Source organism: Myxocyprinus asiaticus, chromosome 47 (genome assembly GCF_019703515.2).
Source record: "Myxocyprinus asiaticus isolate MX2 ecotype Aquarium Trade chromosome 47, UBuf_Myxa_2, whole genome shotgun sequence".
Lineage (NCBI taxonomy): Eukaryota > Metazoa > Chordata > Actinopteri > Cypriniformes > Catostomidae > Myxocyprinus > Myxocyprinus asiaticus.
The window spans coordinates 13,920,599-13,938,731 of NC_059390.1; the positions used below are offsets into that span (position 1 = coordinate 13,920,599).

At 35.9% G+C, this 18,133-nt stretch overlaps 1 protein-coding gene across 2 annotated transcripts; it reads right to left on the bottom strand.

Moving 5' to 3' along the window:
• Window positions 1-159: 159 nt before the first annotated feature.
• LOC127436778 (prestin-like) lies at window positions 160-17,316 on the bottom strand. Of its 2 annotated transcripts, XM_051691150.1 has the most exons (19): window positions 17,236-17,316; window positions 16,041-16,311; window positions 15,056-15,195; window positions 14,582-14,692; window positions 10,078-10,250; window positions 9,322-9,486; window positions 8,978-9,130; window positions 8,792-8,874; window positions 8,291-8,438; window positions 6,488-6,601; window positions 6,184-6,261; window positions 5,518-5,613; window positions 5,111-5,217; window positions 4,361-4,430; window positions 3,827-3,919; window positions 3,503-3,631; window positions 2,717-2,926; window positions 1,955-2,009; window positions 160-1,617 (listed from the first exon to the last, which is right to left on the bottom strand). In XM_051691150.1, exons 2-19 carry the CDS (start codon window positions 16,193-16,195, stop codon window positions 1,478-1,480), a joined length of 2,220 nt encoding a protein of 739 aa, XP_051547110.1. In that variant the 5' UTR covers window positions 16,196-16,311; window positions 17,236-17,316; the 3' UTR covers window positions 160-1,477. The 2 variants fall into 2 exon arrangements, with proteins under 2 accessions (XP_051547110.1, XP_051547111.1); XM_051691151.1 differs by lacking the exons at window positions 160-1,617; window positions 1,955-2,009; window positions 2,717-2,926; ... (4 more) ...; window positions 5,518-5,613; window positions 6,184-6,261 and adding an exon at window positions 7,972-8,025.
• Window positions 17,317-18,133: the final 817 nt, after the last annotated feature.

Sequence of the window (18,133 nt, forward strand, 5' to 3'; positions counted from 1 at the left end):
AAATCAATTCTTAAAAGTACACATATTCTATGTTGTGTCTGTTAATGAGAGAGAAACGTGTTTAAAAGAGTTTGATAAATTATAGCTCGTCACACTGCCGGACACTTGTCACTTCTTGAAGTGTCATGTCATATACCCATGTAACAGATTAGTAATAAATACATTTAGCTGGGAAGGCACTTTTGAGGAACACATTTAATAATTTAGAATTAACGATTTGTCTGCATTTATTATACAAAAATATCTTACATCCACAAATGCATAAAAAGACAAAATGCACTGCATTGTAGGCAGTTGCAACCGATTCTTGTATTTTGGTCTTCATTGCTGCGAGGAAGCAGCATCTAAATATTAGTACAGAAGAAAATTTTCAAATGTGGACTGTAATGGTTAATGGCCAATGACAGATGGCATAAATGTATGGGTGTGAGCATATATTGTGAACTTAAAGGTGCTCAAAGTGGTCATTTCATAGGCTGTATCTGTGCATCCAACACAACCTGGACAGTCTCAGCCTGAGAATACATTGTGAGAATTTATTTATTGCTCTAAAAAACAAAACAAGAACACCCGAATACAATATAAAGACTTCATGGGATCAGTTGTTATATTAATAACTAACTGATATCCCTTTCATCTTAATAATGTTCTTTGTAGTCACAAAAAGAAAAATAGGTTCCAAGAAAATTTGGAGCAACCATGATTTTCCATTATAATAAAGTGAGAATTCTTGTAGTAGTAAAAGCTAAAACAAAGAACAAATCAATTTCAGGCAGATAAGGAAGCCTTCTCAGAAACTAAATATAAATGAGATACCCTTAGAATATAAAATGAAATTAAAAGCAGCATCGTCACAACTGTGCAATTCCGTGATGAGCTTTTTGATCATTTGTAGCATATTAAACTGCTTATTTGTTGAATACTACAGCCAGCTGAGAAACTGTGGCCTTGCCACAAATCAAATACTGTGAAAAGGAAAAACTGTCAATGTGCCTAAATTGTTGTAACAAACGCCATGCACATGGCATACAATTGTAAAACTAAAATTATCATAAAAATAAGCTCACTGGAATGTCAATAAAAGCTTTAGACCAATGCAAAAACATTGGTCAAAAGTCCATCTATGCTAATTGCACTTAAAAGAAGGAAACAGAGCGTTCTGTACTTGACAACAAACATCAGTAACTAGTTATGATAGAGCTTATGATCATGGCTTGTGTAATAACACAACAGCACCAATGACATTAAGCCCAACATTTACTGGCATGTTCCATCTCAAATGGATAAAATGTTTTGGCCTGTTCATTGCTGCCCCCTCTGGTCTGTTACCATGACTTGCAAAAGCTAAAGTGACTTTAAGAGTAACAGTACTTCAACAAGAGCTTGTTCCATCACAACACCAAATTATGTCACTCAAGCCCCACCCACTTAAACATACAGTAGAGTTGAATGATCAGTTCTGTTGTTTGGTTAGTGTTCACTGGATCCCAGAACAGGTGGGGAGGTCTTTCCAGTGCTGACAGTGTAACACAGCATCATGAATGGTAGGGAAAATGAGGTCAGTGGTCACAGGGTCACTGAAGAACTGTAGTGTCCTGAGATCACAGATAAGGGTCCCTGCAAACACAAAAACATATAAAAGGTATTCCAGAGGTCTTGGAAAAGAATTCCTTCAAATGTTAATATATCACAGCATTAACATATCACAACTGACTAAAGTCAAGTTTGAATGGTCCAAATATCATCCTCGCTCACTCAACTGTGTTTACAAGGTTTAACTCTAGGTGGAGTAGTTGCCCCACATGAAACAAGTGAATCAGACGAGGAAAAGAGAAGACCTTTGAGCAGAGCATGTTCTATCTAGAGCAATCGTATAAACACTCATGAAAAGTTCAACATGTTGCCTTTCTATTAATATCATTATATTCAATTACATTCCATAAGTTATACTCACTGCTACATCCAGCAAGGACTATTTTCACATCGACTGCTGCAAACTCTTTAATCACCTGCAGAACAAAGTAGAATAATTTCAAAATCTCGGAGCACAAATGACTTCATATTTTTTATTGATATTGGTGAATCTGTATTTTCTAAATAATAATGGCAGTCTTTAAAGAGTAGGTCGTACAAAAATGAAAAATCTGTCATTATTTACTCACCCTCATATCATTCCAAACCTGCATGCTGTTATTTGTTACCGTATAACACAAAAGGAGAAAATTTCAGTTATTTCGAAATAAGAAATTTAGGTAATTTTGCTTTCGGTTACACACACAAGACGCCATGCAGTTTGGTGTCAATGACACCAAGTTTGAATTGAAGACAAGAGCAAATAAGAATTCTGAGCTCAGGCTCAGAAAAAAAATGACGTCATATGGACTACTTTTATGGTTATTGTATTGGTTTTTTTTTTTTGTCATTTTTGGAGCTAGACAGTCAATAAACTGTTGTTGTATGCAAAATATAACCATTCATGCATAATCATTCTCCAAGTTTCCCCTTTTTCGTTCCACAGAAAAAAATAACAGCATACAAGTTTGGAACAACATGATGCCGAGTACTAGTGACAGAATTTCCATTTTTGGGCTATTCGTTTTAAAGAGACAGAGCCACAACTGTATTAATCCAGATTTCAATGCTCGGTTTTTACACAGACTCCTTTTTCACTAATGGTGTGATGTCATCATTGAGAATAAGGGCTGTGTGCGCTTACTGATTTAATGGTTTTGGCCCCTACAGAGTCAATAAAGTTGACGGGGGTAAAGTCCAGTATGATGGAGTGAATGGGGGTTAGACGCTGCAGGAAAAAATCATCCTCAGAGTCTGACTCCGTGTGGGTCTCCGTCATCAGTCCATTAGTATATACATCCATCTGTTTGTGTTCCCCAGACACCACCTCATGAGTGACACCCAACTCCATATCCTGTTATGGTACAATACAAAATTTCATCACACTCAGAATGCATCAGACTCATAGCGAGAAATGTTACTTCACTTTACCAGGAAAGGCTGACTCATATGTGCAAGAAGTTATAACATAAAACTTTACAGCTATGGTGCATTTTATGAGCCAAAAGTACACACAAATGCATTTATGCAGTAAAAAATGCCATAGGTAAAAACCACCAAGTTCTATAGAACTGAGTAATCTGGAACAATGTTGAGCCCCTGCCGAGTTTTAAATATTTGTGTAAAGGATAAGTATAACTTCACTGACAAGGTCACAGGCCGATTGCATTACAGGGATAGCTCAACCAAAACTAAAAATTCTGTCAGCTTATACAAACCCCTATGATTTTCTTTCTTCCATGGAACACAAAAGGAGTTTTAATTATATGGAGAAAGATGCAATGAAAGTGAATGGTGACATGCTAAAATTCTAACTAACGTCTCCTTTTGTGGTCCACAGAAGAAAAAAAGATTTGAACAACATGAGGGTGAGAAAATGACGACAATTCTCACTTTGGGTGAACAATCCCTTTAAGGACAAAATCCATACCAATAAAACAACAGCATTTTTCTTCAGAGAAGAACCATGGTTCACACTCTTTCTCTCTCTGGTGTCTCTTTTTGCATACTGTAGCTGTGACTTCCTGGCAGCAAGAAGTTGTGCGGGGTCAATTCCAGTCTGTAATCGCATAAATCAAAATGTACGGAATAAAAGAACTATCATGTTGGTCACAACTGCTGTTCATTTTTTTCACCGTACAATATACCAAACGTACTCAAAAACAGAACAGTAAAATATTAGTAAAAGGGCAGAATATGTTCTTTGTGTCTACATCACTCCAAGTTAGACGTAACGTTCAGCATTTATGCTCACCTTTGCCTTGAGGGCACTCACATACAGGTCACTGTTTGCAAAGTAGACAGAGGTATTGGACTGAAAAATCTTAATCCCTGAGCATTCCTCAGCCTTGAGCAAGAGAACAAACGGAACAGATAAGAGGACAAAGATTGTAAGAAAAAGGATAATGGATTAAATCAGGCCTAATTGGGTGTATGTGACTCACTTGCTGAGAACAGCATTCTAATGGTACGGATATGGCTCACTAATGCAAAGGTAACGGGTTCATTTGCAAGAAGAGACTAGTTCATGTGATCATTGTCACTTATGTGACGTCCCTGCACATTCAGCAAGTCACTTGTGGCAAAAAGACGTTGCTATATACTAACTGATAAAAAAGTTCAAATATAGCCTACTTTTTTTTTTTTTTTTTAAGGCTAAGTTTGTTATTGTATATTCTCATTAAAACGACAATTGCCTGCTTCATTGTCTTCTATATAATGAATGCAGTTTAATAAAAATTCCTGTACATGAGAACTGTTTAGTTAATTTTACAGCAAAATGTCTTACCTCTTCATATTCATCTACGTCACAGTACAGTCCTGTATCTGGGACTTGTCCAAGGAGAGCATTTTTAGGGCTAGAATGAAAGGATCAGTTCAGAATTAGACATTTCCTTTGGCAAAAATGCAACCAAGTAATACAACATAACTTCACAAGGTTGATACAAGCTGAAAACACTCAAGCAACAAAATTTCTATTCATCAAAATCTAATATTTGTAATTATTTATCCAAAAACTGAAGACATTAAATGTATTAGATATACAGAAATATAAAGTAGAAAATAAAAGATTTCAAATCTTTCAGGTTTTAATATGCAATAATTTAATATATTTTTAAACTAATCTGCTATGGTAAAAAAATATATATATAATCTCAAATGTAAAATATCGGTAACACTTTACAATAAGGTTCCATTTGTTAACATAGTTAATGCATTAGGTATCATGAACAATCAATTAATATTTTATTTTTTTGCATCATTTATTAATCTTCATTAATATTAGTTAATACAAATACAATTGTTCACTGCAAGTACATAGTGCATTAACTAATGTTAACAAATACAACCTTTGATTCTAAAAATGTATCAGTATATGTTGAAATTAACATTAAGATTAATAAATGCTGCAAAAGTATTGTTCATTGTTAGTTCATGTTAACTAATGTTAACAAATGGAACCTTATTGTAAAGTGTTACAAAATATCTATGTGTTTAGCATCTATTTGAATTGGAGCAGAATGTCGCTGTGTTGTACCACTGTGTTCTGTAAATAACTGTCAGTATGGCGAAGCCCATGGCAACCACCAGCCCATAATCCAAACCCAAGAGAACGGATGCAAAAAAGGACACCAGCCAAATTGCCTGAAGAAAACAAGTCAGTCATAAACAACAATAAAATATATATATTTATTTATTATTTGTATTTATTTTTATTTTTTTGTAACACATTAACATATAAAAAAAAAAAAAAAAAAAAAAAAAAACAACAATTGACTCAGTGGAAAGTTCAGAATGTTGTAAAATATGTGCAATGCCTTTTCATGAGCCCTTTATAGAGGTTTATCAAGTTCATCAACAGGACAAAACATGAGTTGATGGCAATCTGTAAGAACAGCAGGGTGTAACTGTATGGTGAACACAGCTAAATGAAAAACGCCTTACCAATTCAATCTTGCTGGTTCTCCATAATGCAGGAATGTCTCTCATTTGCTTAAACATTCCCATGAGATTGACCATGATGATAGCAGCCAACACAGTCTATTGAAAATAAAAAGACACCAATAAATAAACTTCATCTGATTTCTGACCTTTGCTGTCTTGCACTAAGAATCTTCATGTTGTACTTTGGTAAAATAAATCAGATTGTCCTTTGTGCCTCCTTTAAGTCTTTTCTAAGTTTAAGCAAGATCACATAAGCAAGAGTGCGTTTGCACTAAATTGTAGTACGAAAGTCATTCAGCCAAAGTAACAAGGCTGATATTAAGCACAACAGCACAACTGAGAACGTGACACTGCTTTTATACAACCCTAAAAGCAAACCCTAATTGTTACCAGTTCTGTAACAATTAGTTAAATTTAGATTTAAGACACAATATAGCCAGTTATTTTGTCTCTATTTGCTCCGCTAATAAAAATAGTTTTACTAAAATGTCAGCACTCTTGGAAAGCCATTTGCCCAGTCAGATTAGAGGACCAAAACGAACTGTTGTACATTTAGTTTTATTAACTACATTACATGACTTTTTGAAAAACAAAGAGCTTCATGACAAGTATAAAAGATGTTTTATAAGTACAGTCAGTAGAACCATATTCAAACTCTTCACTTACTGTAGGTAATGGCTGAAAGACAAACCCAATGGCCACCACCACCAGTAGCACAAGTATGGATGCCAAGAGTCCTGCAATCTGCAGACATACATATTAACATAATTAAATTCAATCTTTCAGGAAACAGGGCTATCTTATCTTATCTTTATGGTTTTACAACCGTAATGCAGCTACTCATTAGCAAAGGAGAAGGACACATTCACAATGCATGAATGTATAAATGCAATCATCAAATGTATTCGTCAGTGCCTATTTGCTAACTGTGCAGCACTTTAGTATGTGTGCATGAGTGTGTTTCTCTTACTTCAGTATGTCCTCCTGTGCTCTCCTGTACCAGGCTGCGAGACATTGAGGCGGTTACAACAAAAGTGTGGAAGAATGAACTCAAAAAGTTACAAAGACCTAGCGCGATGAGCTCCTACAATCACACAAATACAAAATCACTGCATCAAACCACACTGTAAAAAAAAAAAAAAAAACCTGGTGGTTTCAAACAAGTTTAAGGGTCATCAGATTAGTAAAACATTGCCCTACCTTACATAGGAGTTAAATCATATTTTTAGGGCTATGTTCAGAATGGAATACTAGCTTACTACTAGCTATATACTGCACAATATACACTTTACATTGAACTCTATTCTTTAAAGAGGCATTTGTAGACCATAAACATTTCAAATGGTAGTATGCTAATTTATATAAAGGGATAGTTCACCCAAAAATGAAAATTCACTCATTATTTACTCACCCTCATGCCATCCCAGATGTGTGTGATTTTCTCTCTTCTACTGAACACAAAGGTTTTTAGAAAAATATTTCAGCTCTGTTGGTCCATAAAATTCAAATGAATGGTGGCCAGAACTTTGAAGCTCCGAAAAGCACATAAAGCCAGCAGAAAGTAATTCATTCGACACAAGTGGTTTAATCCGTGTCTTCAGAAGCGATATGATGGGTGTGGGTGAGAAACAGATCAATATTGAAGTCCTTTTTTTTACTATAAATTCTCCTTCCCTCCAAGTAGGCACAAAGAATGTGAATCCCCAAAAATAAAAGAATGTGAAAGTGAAAGTGGAGATTTAAAGTAAGAAAGGACTTAAATATTGATTGTTTCTCACCCACACTTATCTCCTTCTGAAGACAAGGATTTATCCACTGGAGTCATATGGATTACTTTTATGTTGCCTTCATGTGCTTTTTTGAGCTTCAACATTTTGGTCACCATTCACTTGCATTAAACGGACCAACCGAGCTGAGATATTCTTCTAAAAATCCTCATTTGTGTTCAGCAGAAGAAAGAAAGAAAGTCATGCACATCTGGAATGACATGAAGGTGAATAAATAATGAGAGACTTTACATTTTTGGGTGAACTATTCCTTTAATATAGAGATTTTTTTACATTTGTTATTCTGGGAGTTATTTACCATTTGTAGGATATTTTAATTTAATTAAGTTTAGAAATGTATTTCGTTAGTCAAATTAAATAATGAATCAAGGAAATAGAATTTTACTAAAGTCAAATCAAGCACATGATCTGTTGTATATTGCACACTTCGCCAAATGCAGTAGGTAATCCGTGTATTCTATGCTTAACATTTCCATACTGTGCAAAGAATACATACTACATACTCCAGAGACCGTAAGAGTAGTAATGTTAGTAACCTATACATATCTCCCTGGGTCTCTATATAAAGGGGGTCTGGGAGGGTTCATGCATGCAATTTAGTTAATGTCTGGTAGCTCATTGAGTGAAGATTGCAAGCCTATCCCATTTGAGAATCTTGGCTGCTTACTAAGGTCACAATCCTTCTCTTTCTTCATTGTTCAATTAGGCATGGCACTTCGCCCTGTGTTGACACAGATGAACAATCCTGCAATTAGTGTACCATAAGTCACTTTGGACAAAGGGATCTGTTAAATGGCAAGTAACTAAGTAACTGGAGTCTGGCTTATTAAGTCTGTCTCAAAGCCATAACTTCCTTAACGGTGGATGTCACTGTATCCGAGAAGCACAGAATGTATTTACTTTTCAAAGACGGATGGAACACATGAAGAACTTTAGATACAAGGCCGAATTTTAAAATGCACATATTTTAGTTGATTTTTCTCTACCTGGTTTCCATCCACACTGTAGCCATGCTTGAGAGCAAAGGTTTTTGCCAGTGAGATTGCAATTGAGAAGCCAACAACAGCTATAGCTATGGCATCTGTGAAGAGGTTTGGCAACACTGAGAAGTCTGGAATCTTGGGTGGCAGCAACCTTACAAAAATAAAATAAAATTATGGATATAAAATGTAAAATAAGCCTATTACAGACCAGTACATTTAAATACGAAGTGTGTAAATTCTGCACTACTAGCATAACCCAACAGACTGGAAACATAATGACACTCGCACAGTTGTCACTGGTTAGCCAAAAAGCCCCACCCCAAACTCACACCATTGGTTGAATCACCATTGGTGTTGGGTTGGTTGGAATGCTCAAACAAAACAGAGCAATGATTTAATTGCACCAGAGACATTTCTGGGGGAAGTCAATCTACAAATGACTTATGGTTAAGATAAAATTACACACTTCAGTTTTAAGCAAGGCTCAACACTGCATGATCTTACCCAGTAGGAATTTTACCCACAACTTCTACATCATAGTTTTCGGACATCATCATCCCATACGAGACCCCAGTGGAGACAATTACCTTCAAAGAAGCATATTGACTTTCATACACCGCACATTTACAGCAAAAGATTGAGCCCACATGTCAACACAGTGTTTCCTGGAAAGGGATTTATAAGTTTTACCACTATGATCTCTCCAGGGATGGGGATAGGTAGTTTCTTTTTGAAGCGCTCATTGAGGTCTTTCACAGCGTACAAGAAGACAGTACACACCAGTCCAATGATAAGAGTTACAACATTAGTGCTCGCAATGTTCCTGAAGACAGCATCAATACTCTGGGGGGGTGAAAATTTTGTTTTAATCAATTTCAATGGACCGATAAGCTTTACCTTTATCCATATATGTAATTCAAGTAATGCAGTTAAGCAATGGCAAAGCAAAGTGTTCATGAAGCAATGCGATACATGTAGTGTGACCGTGTCACATAACAAAACAGACACCTTGAACAAAGTCAAAGCTTACTCACATGAAGGACGGACAGAGGCCCATTGAAACGTGCAGTGTGCACTCCCAGCAGGTACTTGAGCTGCGAGACTGAGACGTGCACAGCGGCAGCTGTAGTGAAACCTCGCACCAGCGGCTCAGTCAGGTAGATAGCCAGAAAGCCGAATCTTAGCAGACCCAGAACAAACTACAGAAGATCAGAACACAAATGTTCCAAATCTCTATCTGAAAGTCCATTTAGCAACAGTAACTTGAGACTCATGTTAAAGGGTGTGGTTAGCAAGGTTTTACAGTATTCCATATAAGGTGTCTATTATAAACACTAAGTAGGCCTGCATGAGATGGCTGTAATGTACAGCATTTACCTGTTTTAATAGGTTTGAGGAAATATTACATGTCACTTTGTTCTTGTACAAAACAGCATTTCTGTACAAAGCTGCCATTGTAGCTTGCAATATGATGTGCTTATTTTGATTTCAGTTATGATCTATCTACATAAGATGGGGTGATAACATAAACATGCCTTTACTGGTCAGTTTTGTAATGGCAACATAGGTCTGTGTTGCAGGAATTTACTTGCATGACTAAAACTAAAGAATAATCTCATCGATTGCCCTCATAGAAGTTCATATAATTTCCTCATTTTGGATCACATTAGGATCAAAATAGCATTTCAAGACTGAAATAATTGATAAAATAATTGAAGGTTTTAATTCCTTTAAATAATAAGATTCTAAACTCATTGTGATGGGTTTAAGTAGATAGGACAGTGGCCCACCTGAATGGTTCCCACTAGCGTTGTTAGAGCTACAACCACCTCCACTCTCCTGGCATCACGGGCCTCAAAATCCACAATCTGTGATGCGTTGGTCCCATTGACTGCAAACATGGAGTCCGGGGCCTCCCTGACAGCAACCCCCCCAATCATCAGACTGATTACTGCAAATGTGCCTGCAAGAATACAGCAACAACAATTTGCCCCTTACTGATCTTCAAAAGGTATAGCACTCTAAAACATACCTTGTACTAAAGTTATTAAACATGGATCACAAATTATTTTAGCTGTATTATGTCATTACTTAGTCTTAGCCCCAAAAAGTATTTGAACACTTAAAGGGATATTTCACCCAAAAATGAAAATTCCCTCATCATTTACTCACCCTCATGCCATCCCAGGTGCGTATGACTTTCTTCTGCTGAACATTTCTTCTGCTGATTTTTAGAAGAATATTTCAGCTCTATAGGTCCATACAATGCAAGTGAATGGGTACCAAAATGTTGACACTCCAAATAGCCAGTCCAGTGATTACATCCATGTCTTCTGAAGCAATATGTTGGGTGTGATCAATATTCAAGTCCTTTTTACTATAAATTCTACTTACTGCCCAGTAGGTGGCAATATGCACGAAGAATCCGAATCGCTAAAATCAAAAAAGAAGAATGTGAAAGTGGAGATTGATGGTAAAAAGTACTTAAATATTGATCTGTTTCTCACCCACACCTATCATATTGCTTCTGAAGACATGGATTAAACCACTGGAGTTGTCGGGATTATTTTTATGATGCCTTTAAGTGCTTTGAGCTTCAAAATTTTGGTACCCATTCACTTGCATTGTATGGACCTACAGAGCCGAGATATTTTTCAAAAAAATCTTTGTGTTCAGCAGAAGAAAGTCATACACATCTGGGATGGCATGAGAGTGAGTTAATGATGAGAATTTTTATTTTTGGGTGAACTATCCCTTTAAGTCATGCTTAAAAATGTTTGAATTTTGAAAGACATTTTCTCAGAACTAATTTCACTTTTATTAGACATTTTTGCATTTAACCAACTGGTCAAGATAATTTTTTGTGCATACAGTTGTGCTCAAAAGTTTGCATACCCTTGGAGAATTGGTAATATGTACCATTTTTAAAGAAAACATGAGTGAGCAGGCAAAACACATTTCTTTTATTTCTTATGGGATTCATATTCAACTGTATTTTATAACAGAATGGCACAATCATAAAACATGGCAACAAAGAAAAAAATGAAATGACCCCTGTTCAAAAGTCTGCATACCCTTAGTTCTTAATACTGTGTATTGCCTCCTTTAGCATCAATGACAGCGTGCAGTCTTTTGTAATAGTTGACTATGAGGCCCCAAATTCTTGCAGGTGGTATAGCTGCCCATACGTCTTGTCAAAATGCCTCCAGGTCATGCAAAGTCTTTGGTCGTCTTGTGGCTCGATGATATTAAGGTCAGGAGACCGTGATGGCCACTCCAGAACCTTCACCTTTTTCTGCTGTAACCACTGGAGGGTCAACTTGTCCATGTGCTTAGGCTCATTGTCATGCTGGAAAGTCCAAGAGCATCCCATGCGCAGCTTTCGTGCAGAAGAATGCAAATTGTCTGCCAGAATTTTCTGATAACATGCTGCATTCATCTTGCCATCAATTTTCACAAGATTCCCCGTGCCTTTAGAGCTCACACACCCCCAAAACATCAGTGAGCCACCACCATGCTTCACAGTGGGGATGGTATTCTTTTCACTATAGGCCTTGTTGACCCCTCTCCAAACATAGCGCTTATGGTTTTATTAAACTTAAAGCTCGATTTTGGTCTTGTCACTCCAATTTACAGTGTGCCAGAAGCTGTGAGGCGTGTCAAGGTGTTGCAGGCATATTGTAAACGGCTTTTTTGTGGCATTGGCGCAGTAAAGGCTTCTTTCTGGCAACTCGACCATGCAGCTCATTTTTGTTCAAGTATCATCGTATTGTGCTCCTTGAAACAACCACACTGTCTTTTTCCAGAGCAGCCTGTATTTCTCCTGAGGTTACTTGTGGGTTTTTCTTTGCATCCCGAACAATTCTTCTGGCAGTTATGGCTGAAATCTTTCTTGGTCTACCTGACCTTGGCTTGGAATCAAGAGATCCCTGAATTTTCCACTTCTTAATAAGTGATTGAACAGTACGGACTGGCATTTTCAAGGCTTTGGATATCTTTTTATATCCTTTTCCATCTTTATAAAGTTCCATTACCTTGTTATGCAGGTCTTTTGACAGTTCTTTTCTGCTCCCCATGGCTCAGTATCTAGCCTGCTCAGTGCATCCACGTGAGAGCTAACAAACTCATTATACACAGACACTAATTGCAATTTAAAAAGCTACAGGTGTGGGAAATTAACCTTTAATTGCCATTTAAACCTTTGTGTCACCTTGTGTGTCTGTAACAAGGCCAAACATTCAAGGGTATGTAAACTTTTGATCAGGGCCATTTGGGTGATTTCTGTTATCATTATAATTTGAAAAGGAGCCAAACAACTATGTGATAAGAATATTGATCATATGAAGCCATTTATTAAATAAAAGACAGGGTTTTTTTGTATGATCAGTCATATTTTCAAAATCAATGCCAAAATTTCACAATTTCTGCCAGGGTATGCAAACTTTTGAGCACAACTGTATATGAAGTCAGTCCCCTCGTTCACAGGTGCTACAGTAACCATAGCAAAGTAAACATAGATATTGTTCATCACATTAACAATGAACATGTTTCACAAAGACTGACAACCAGAAAGTGTCCAAACACTTTTTTTTATTATTATTAATTTTGAATAGCATATCTTTATAATTATGCTTTATAATGGAAAAACCTAACAAACTTATTTTAGTCAAATGTTTTGCTTGTGATTCTTTCTTCTTGTGATATCTTTCTTTCAAATAAATGCCACTTATTCTGATATGTTGTTATTTAACGCAACAGCTATCACACATTTTTAAGTGTGGCTTAAGTGTACAAACACCTTTTGGGCAATTGTTGGTTTGCATTTTATAACTCTGTCAAATTTAGCCCTCTGAACATTTTTTTTTTTTCTTTTAAATTTACAAATTCAAAATTAGCAACCTACATTGCTTTCTCATTGTTTTACAGCTACAACACTCAAGGACTAGCTGTTATTCTGAAAGGCAAAGAGACTAAAACAGCCACCCTGTGATTAAAAAAAAAAAAAAAAAACAAAAAAAAAACAGGGGTTATAGTCACTCTTGCACTCTTGGGTAAACGAAGTGTGGTGGCCGAGTGTCATCATGACGTGAGTGTTGCCTCTTGTGCCATGTTAGCGAATATGTCCCAGTGCATTTATTCAAGGGCACTGAGCTCCACCTTGGTATTCAATTCATCTAGATAAGGCCCTCTACAACAGGATCTGTTTTTTGTTTTGTTTTTTGCTGGTACACCATAAACAGGAGACAAAAACAACACTGCACGAGATTTATCCACCCATTAAGAAAGTGCAATGATGTCCGGACCACCACTAATGAAGTTCACAGAAATGCTGTGGCTCAAGAGTTTCCCTGCTCTCCTTTCCCACTTATGAAATTAGAGCATTGCAATGAGAGCAACCTTGGTGAGATCAACCTGTTTAGGGAAGACAGGGCTCTGGAAAAAACAGACTTAGGATTTTAGACCTCATAAACACCTGATATTAAGATCAGTTTCAGATGATCACAAGTAGACAGCACTGAATACAGGTGTAAATGGGCTGCAAAGCATTTTATGATTGGATCACACAAATGGCATTCAGGGCTTGTTGAAAACACGTGACCACATCACATTTGTAGAGTTAACAGTAGTGTAAACTTCTCCAGTTGGCCTGATATCAACATGCTGTGACAGATTATGTGAAAAAAAAAAAAAAATAAAAATAAAAAATGCACATCCGAAGTTCAGTCAATACAGGTACTTAAGTAAAATAACTTTTTTTTTTTTACTTTTGTATTTTATCAACATGCTGTTAAATGTTTCAATTATTATTTAATTTCTATACACATTTTACAATCATATTTAATCAAACTACAATGATCACTGTAAGACATAATAGATATTAGTTTCATTTTTTTTTTTTATGCATAATTTCCTGTAAAGCTGCTTTGAAACAATGTGTGTTGTGAAAAGTGTGATACAAATAAAAATGACTTGACTGTTACATTAAGAGATGTATGTAGCCATGAAATCAGAGACCCTCCCTTTGAAATCCAATCACAATAAACATATGATACGACCAAGTGTATATGACGATCGGTCTCACTGTCCACACTTTTAATTGGATCACTTGAGATGGATCTTAATACTAGGTTTTAAACAGGTCCTTAGATCTTGTCTAAACAAGCTTTGTTCGGTTTGACTGGCTGTTATGCTATGCTTAGTAACAATGACCTAGCAAATCTCAACTGAGGAATGTCACATTTCAAGCCAATAACATTTTACTGAAAGTGTGTTATGAAATTCAGTGCGCCTCACCTATTGATATATGTCTTGAGGTACCAAAGAATGTGTATAATAGGACCGGATAGAAAGATGAATATAACCCAAACACTGGGGGAACAGCTGCCAACATTGCATAAGCAAGACCTGTTGAATGTGTGGAATAGAGAGAGAGAGAAAAATCAGGCATCAACTTAAAGGTTACAGTTTTTAATGATGTGCAATACATACTTCTTAATTTACCACTTTGTGCAAGTTGTCCTATGTTTACTCTAAGAGTATTTATTGTAATATAGGCTATACTGCGTATATTGTGCACTCTTAGAAAAAAGAGCAACAGTTAAACCTGCGCGTGTGCACACACACACACACACACACACACCCACACACCAATTTTATTGCCTGCAATAACTGCTGCATGCTCTATCCTATTCTATCAAACACACAAAAGAACATTTTTTAAAACAATTATGATTTGAAAATTATAAACAGTTATCAAAAATATCTTACCTTGAGGTAGCTGCATTACACCTGTGCTGATGCCTGAAACAATGTCCCCAAACAGGTATTCCTTCAGTGGATATGATGGCAACCATGTTACAATGGGCAGGAAACTAAGTGCAACAGATTTGGCTTTTTCAGATGAGCACCTGAAAAACAAGAGGGTAAAGATGGTTACTATGGGTGCGTTCCATTCTGAAGTGATCGTCCCTATGTCCTATTCCATTATAAATTCTGGTATATATATGTTATATATAAATCACACACACACACACACACACACACACACACACACACACACACACACACACACACACACACACACACACACACACACACACACACGACTGCTATGTTGCTCAGAACTGCACCCAAGACTTTCAACCACTGTTGCACTTGTGTATATGGTTGTGTGACAATAAAGTGATTTGATTGATCTGACATGCATTCAGTGGGGTTCAAAAGTGGTCCACTTGTGAAAAAGCTTCATTTTGCATTTTTCTGATTCAATACAGTTTTAAATCACAAATTACATAATCATCATAACAGTTTGAGTGAAAAGTTGAATTTTTCAATTCAACATGCATTTCAGAATTTCTTAGCATTTAGTATGTCACCGTTTTGCTTTAATGACAGCATGCACTCAAGCTGTCATGAACTTCACAAGTCGGTGCAAATCCAAATGATCCATGTTAATCCAGCATGATTTAATAATGTTCCAAAGTGCTTGAATATACATGGTCAATGTCACTTATTTACTTACTTGATTAGTGACCCAGAAAGAGAGTAGAAACTTAAATATTTCTCATTAATTTTGTCATAATGTTTCTTAGTTTGAAAATGTACAAAATCCTAAACTTGTGTGTCACCAGGTTTATTTTTGAGTCCTATATTTTTAATGTATACTTTGAAACCCACAGTACAAATGTATTGCTCTTTATCAATATCTAAGACATAAAAAAAATAAAAAACAACAACAAAAAAAATAAACTACCGGAACTGCTCAGCCATTCTCCGTCTACAGGACTTAGGTGACCTCTTCTTCTTGTGCAAAAGCTCTGAGTGTATATAGCCTTCATTGAATATAGGTCGTTCCACGCGGTACATTAGCGTAGAGGACGATTCCTCGTTAGCAGTTACATGCTCCATAGCAGCAGTGGAAACAAGAGCATGTCAGGCTACAATGACCTCGCGAGCGCAGCACTTGTGATCTTTCTTCCTTTTCTTCCTCTTCTGTTTTCAATGACTGGTAGAAAGAGAACACTCTGTGAAGAGAGAAAAGAATTAAGAATCAGCTTCTAAAGAAAATCACACAAAGCTGATTTTATGCAAGGGGAATTACAGTTCTATGAAGTAACATTACAGTCTTTAGAGTTTATGTCATACTGACAACCCCCCTGGTTTTAATGGAGACTTTCTATAGCCAAACAATCCTTGTGTAAAATTACAGTCTCTCAAAATAATCTTGAATGACAGCCAGGTTTAGACTTCACAAGTGCCAAAAGACAGTGATGATCTTTAGATTGCATGGGTACCTCACATACTTCACTACTATATGAAGAGCAAACACAAACAGCAAGCAAATCTGCAATCTAACCTGCAAACTTCCTACTTATTCATTCAGGGGAAGATTATTAGTCCTTGAGTAATACTGAAAAAGTTATGTGGTTTTATGTGACCTGTCACTCTACTGCAGTGAAGGGTAAATGGTCAAGTAGTCCCAATCACAGTTATTTTAACCTAAACACTAGTGTATCCAAAACACTCAACAGTCTCAAGGACACGGAGTACAACCTGAGCAATAACAGCCCATTAGACATGTGATTGTGTCCATTTTGTTTGTTTGTTTGTTTTTTTAGCAAAGTGACTTTGGTTAAGAAAACAGTCGTTTACAAACTACACAACATAAAGTCATGACTTGCAAAACAACATGTTGTTGTGTCATCTGCACGGTCATGATGCAGTGACATTAAGTGAGCTTGAACACTGTACTTGTCTGTCTGCCTGTACTGCTATGTCAAAGCATCCAACAGTAAACCAATATCAAATAATATTTTGGAAAACATCCTCACTCTGTTTTTAATCTATGACTCCGCAAACCTGTTACACATGTATAATATAGTGTAACCTAATGGGGTCTGCACAGTTACTGTAGTATAAAGGAGGAGAAGAAAGGGGGAGCATCTTACCTCACACCGCTTGTGTCCCGAAAATGAGGAACTGTTTAACTGGGGAATGCCCTTTAACTGCTGACGACAGCTGCGTAATCAACAGGACTGACAAAACACGCGCTACGTTAAGCGCATGCGTCACTACATTCCTTGAAATGCAACATGGGACATGTAGTTTGTTTGTTTTTTGTTGTTTTTTTTTTTTTTTTTTTTTTTTTTTTTTTTTTTTTACAATTACCTGACTGTATAAGATAAAGATGAAAAATACAGTATAACTGATGCCCTGAGATTATAGAGAGTTTGTTAAACATTTGAAAACTTTTAGATAAAAAAGATTTAAAAAAAGATTAATTACGAACGTCTTAATACATTTATTAAAGTTTTTAGCAAGTAGCCTAATTGAGATTTTGAGCAAACAATTTGTTGCTCTTTTTTCCTGTATTAATTAAATTATTTTTCTAAGAATAAAAATAATGTTTTATTTTTTTTTCTTAAATACTAAAATGAATAACATTTTTATAGACTGTTACTCTGGCATGTTCGTATTGTATTGAAAACTGCATACCTGTTTTACACAAGTTATGTGCTGTAAATTAAGATAAGAGCTGTTAAAAGAGAATATATATAGTCTTCTATATTTTAGAGTATTTAAAAAAAAATCTATATTTTAAATATTGCATGTAATGATATTATTATATAAATTATATATTTCTTTATATAAATTGTTTATTTATATTTTTATTATGTAAAAATGTACTACATATACAGTATGTAATATTGAAAATATAAAACAAATTTGATTTATGTTTCATAATTAAATGTATGTATATACACATCTTTATAGTTAACTTTAATATTTTAACTCTTGCTAAAATTCAATTTCATTGACATGCCGTTTTGGTACAGACAAATGTAA

Excerpts from the sequence above, each read along its gene's own strand:
- LOC127436778 (XM_051691150.1), bottom strand. The coding sequence starts at position 16,195 with ATGGAGCATGTAACTGCTAACGAGGAATCGTCCTCTACGCTAATGTAC. Across the intron at positions 10,251-14,581 it reads CTCAAGACATATATCAATAG|GCACATTTGCAGTAATCAGT; the intron begins GTGAGGCGCACT and ends GTATTCTTGCAG. Across the intron at positions 6,262-6,487 it reads GCACAGGAGGACATACTGAA|ATTGCAGGACTCTTGGCATC; the intron begins GTAAGAGAAACA and ends GTATGTCTGCAG.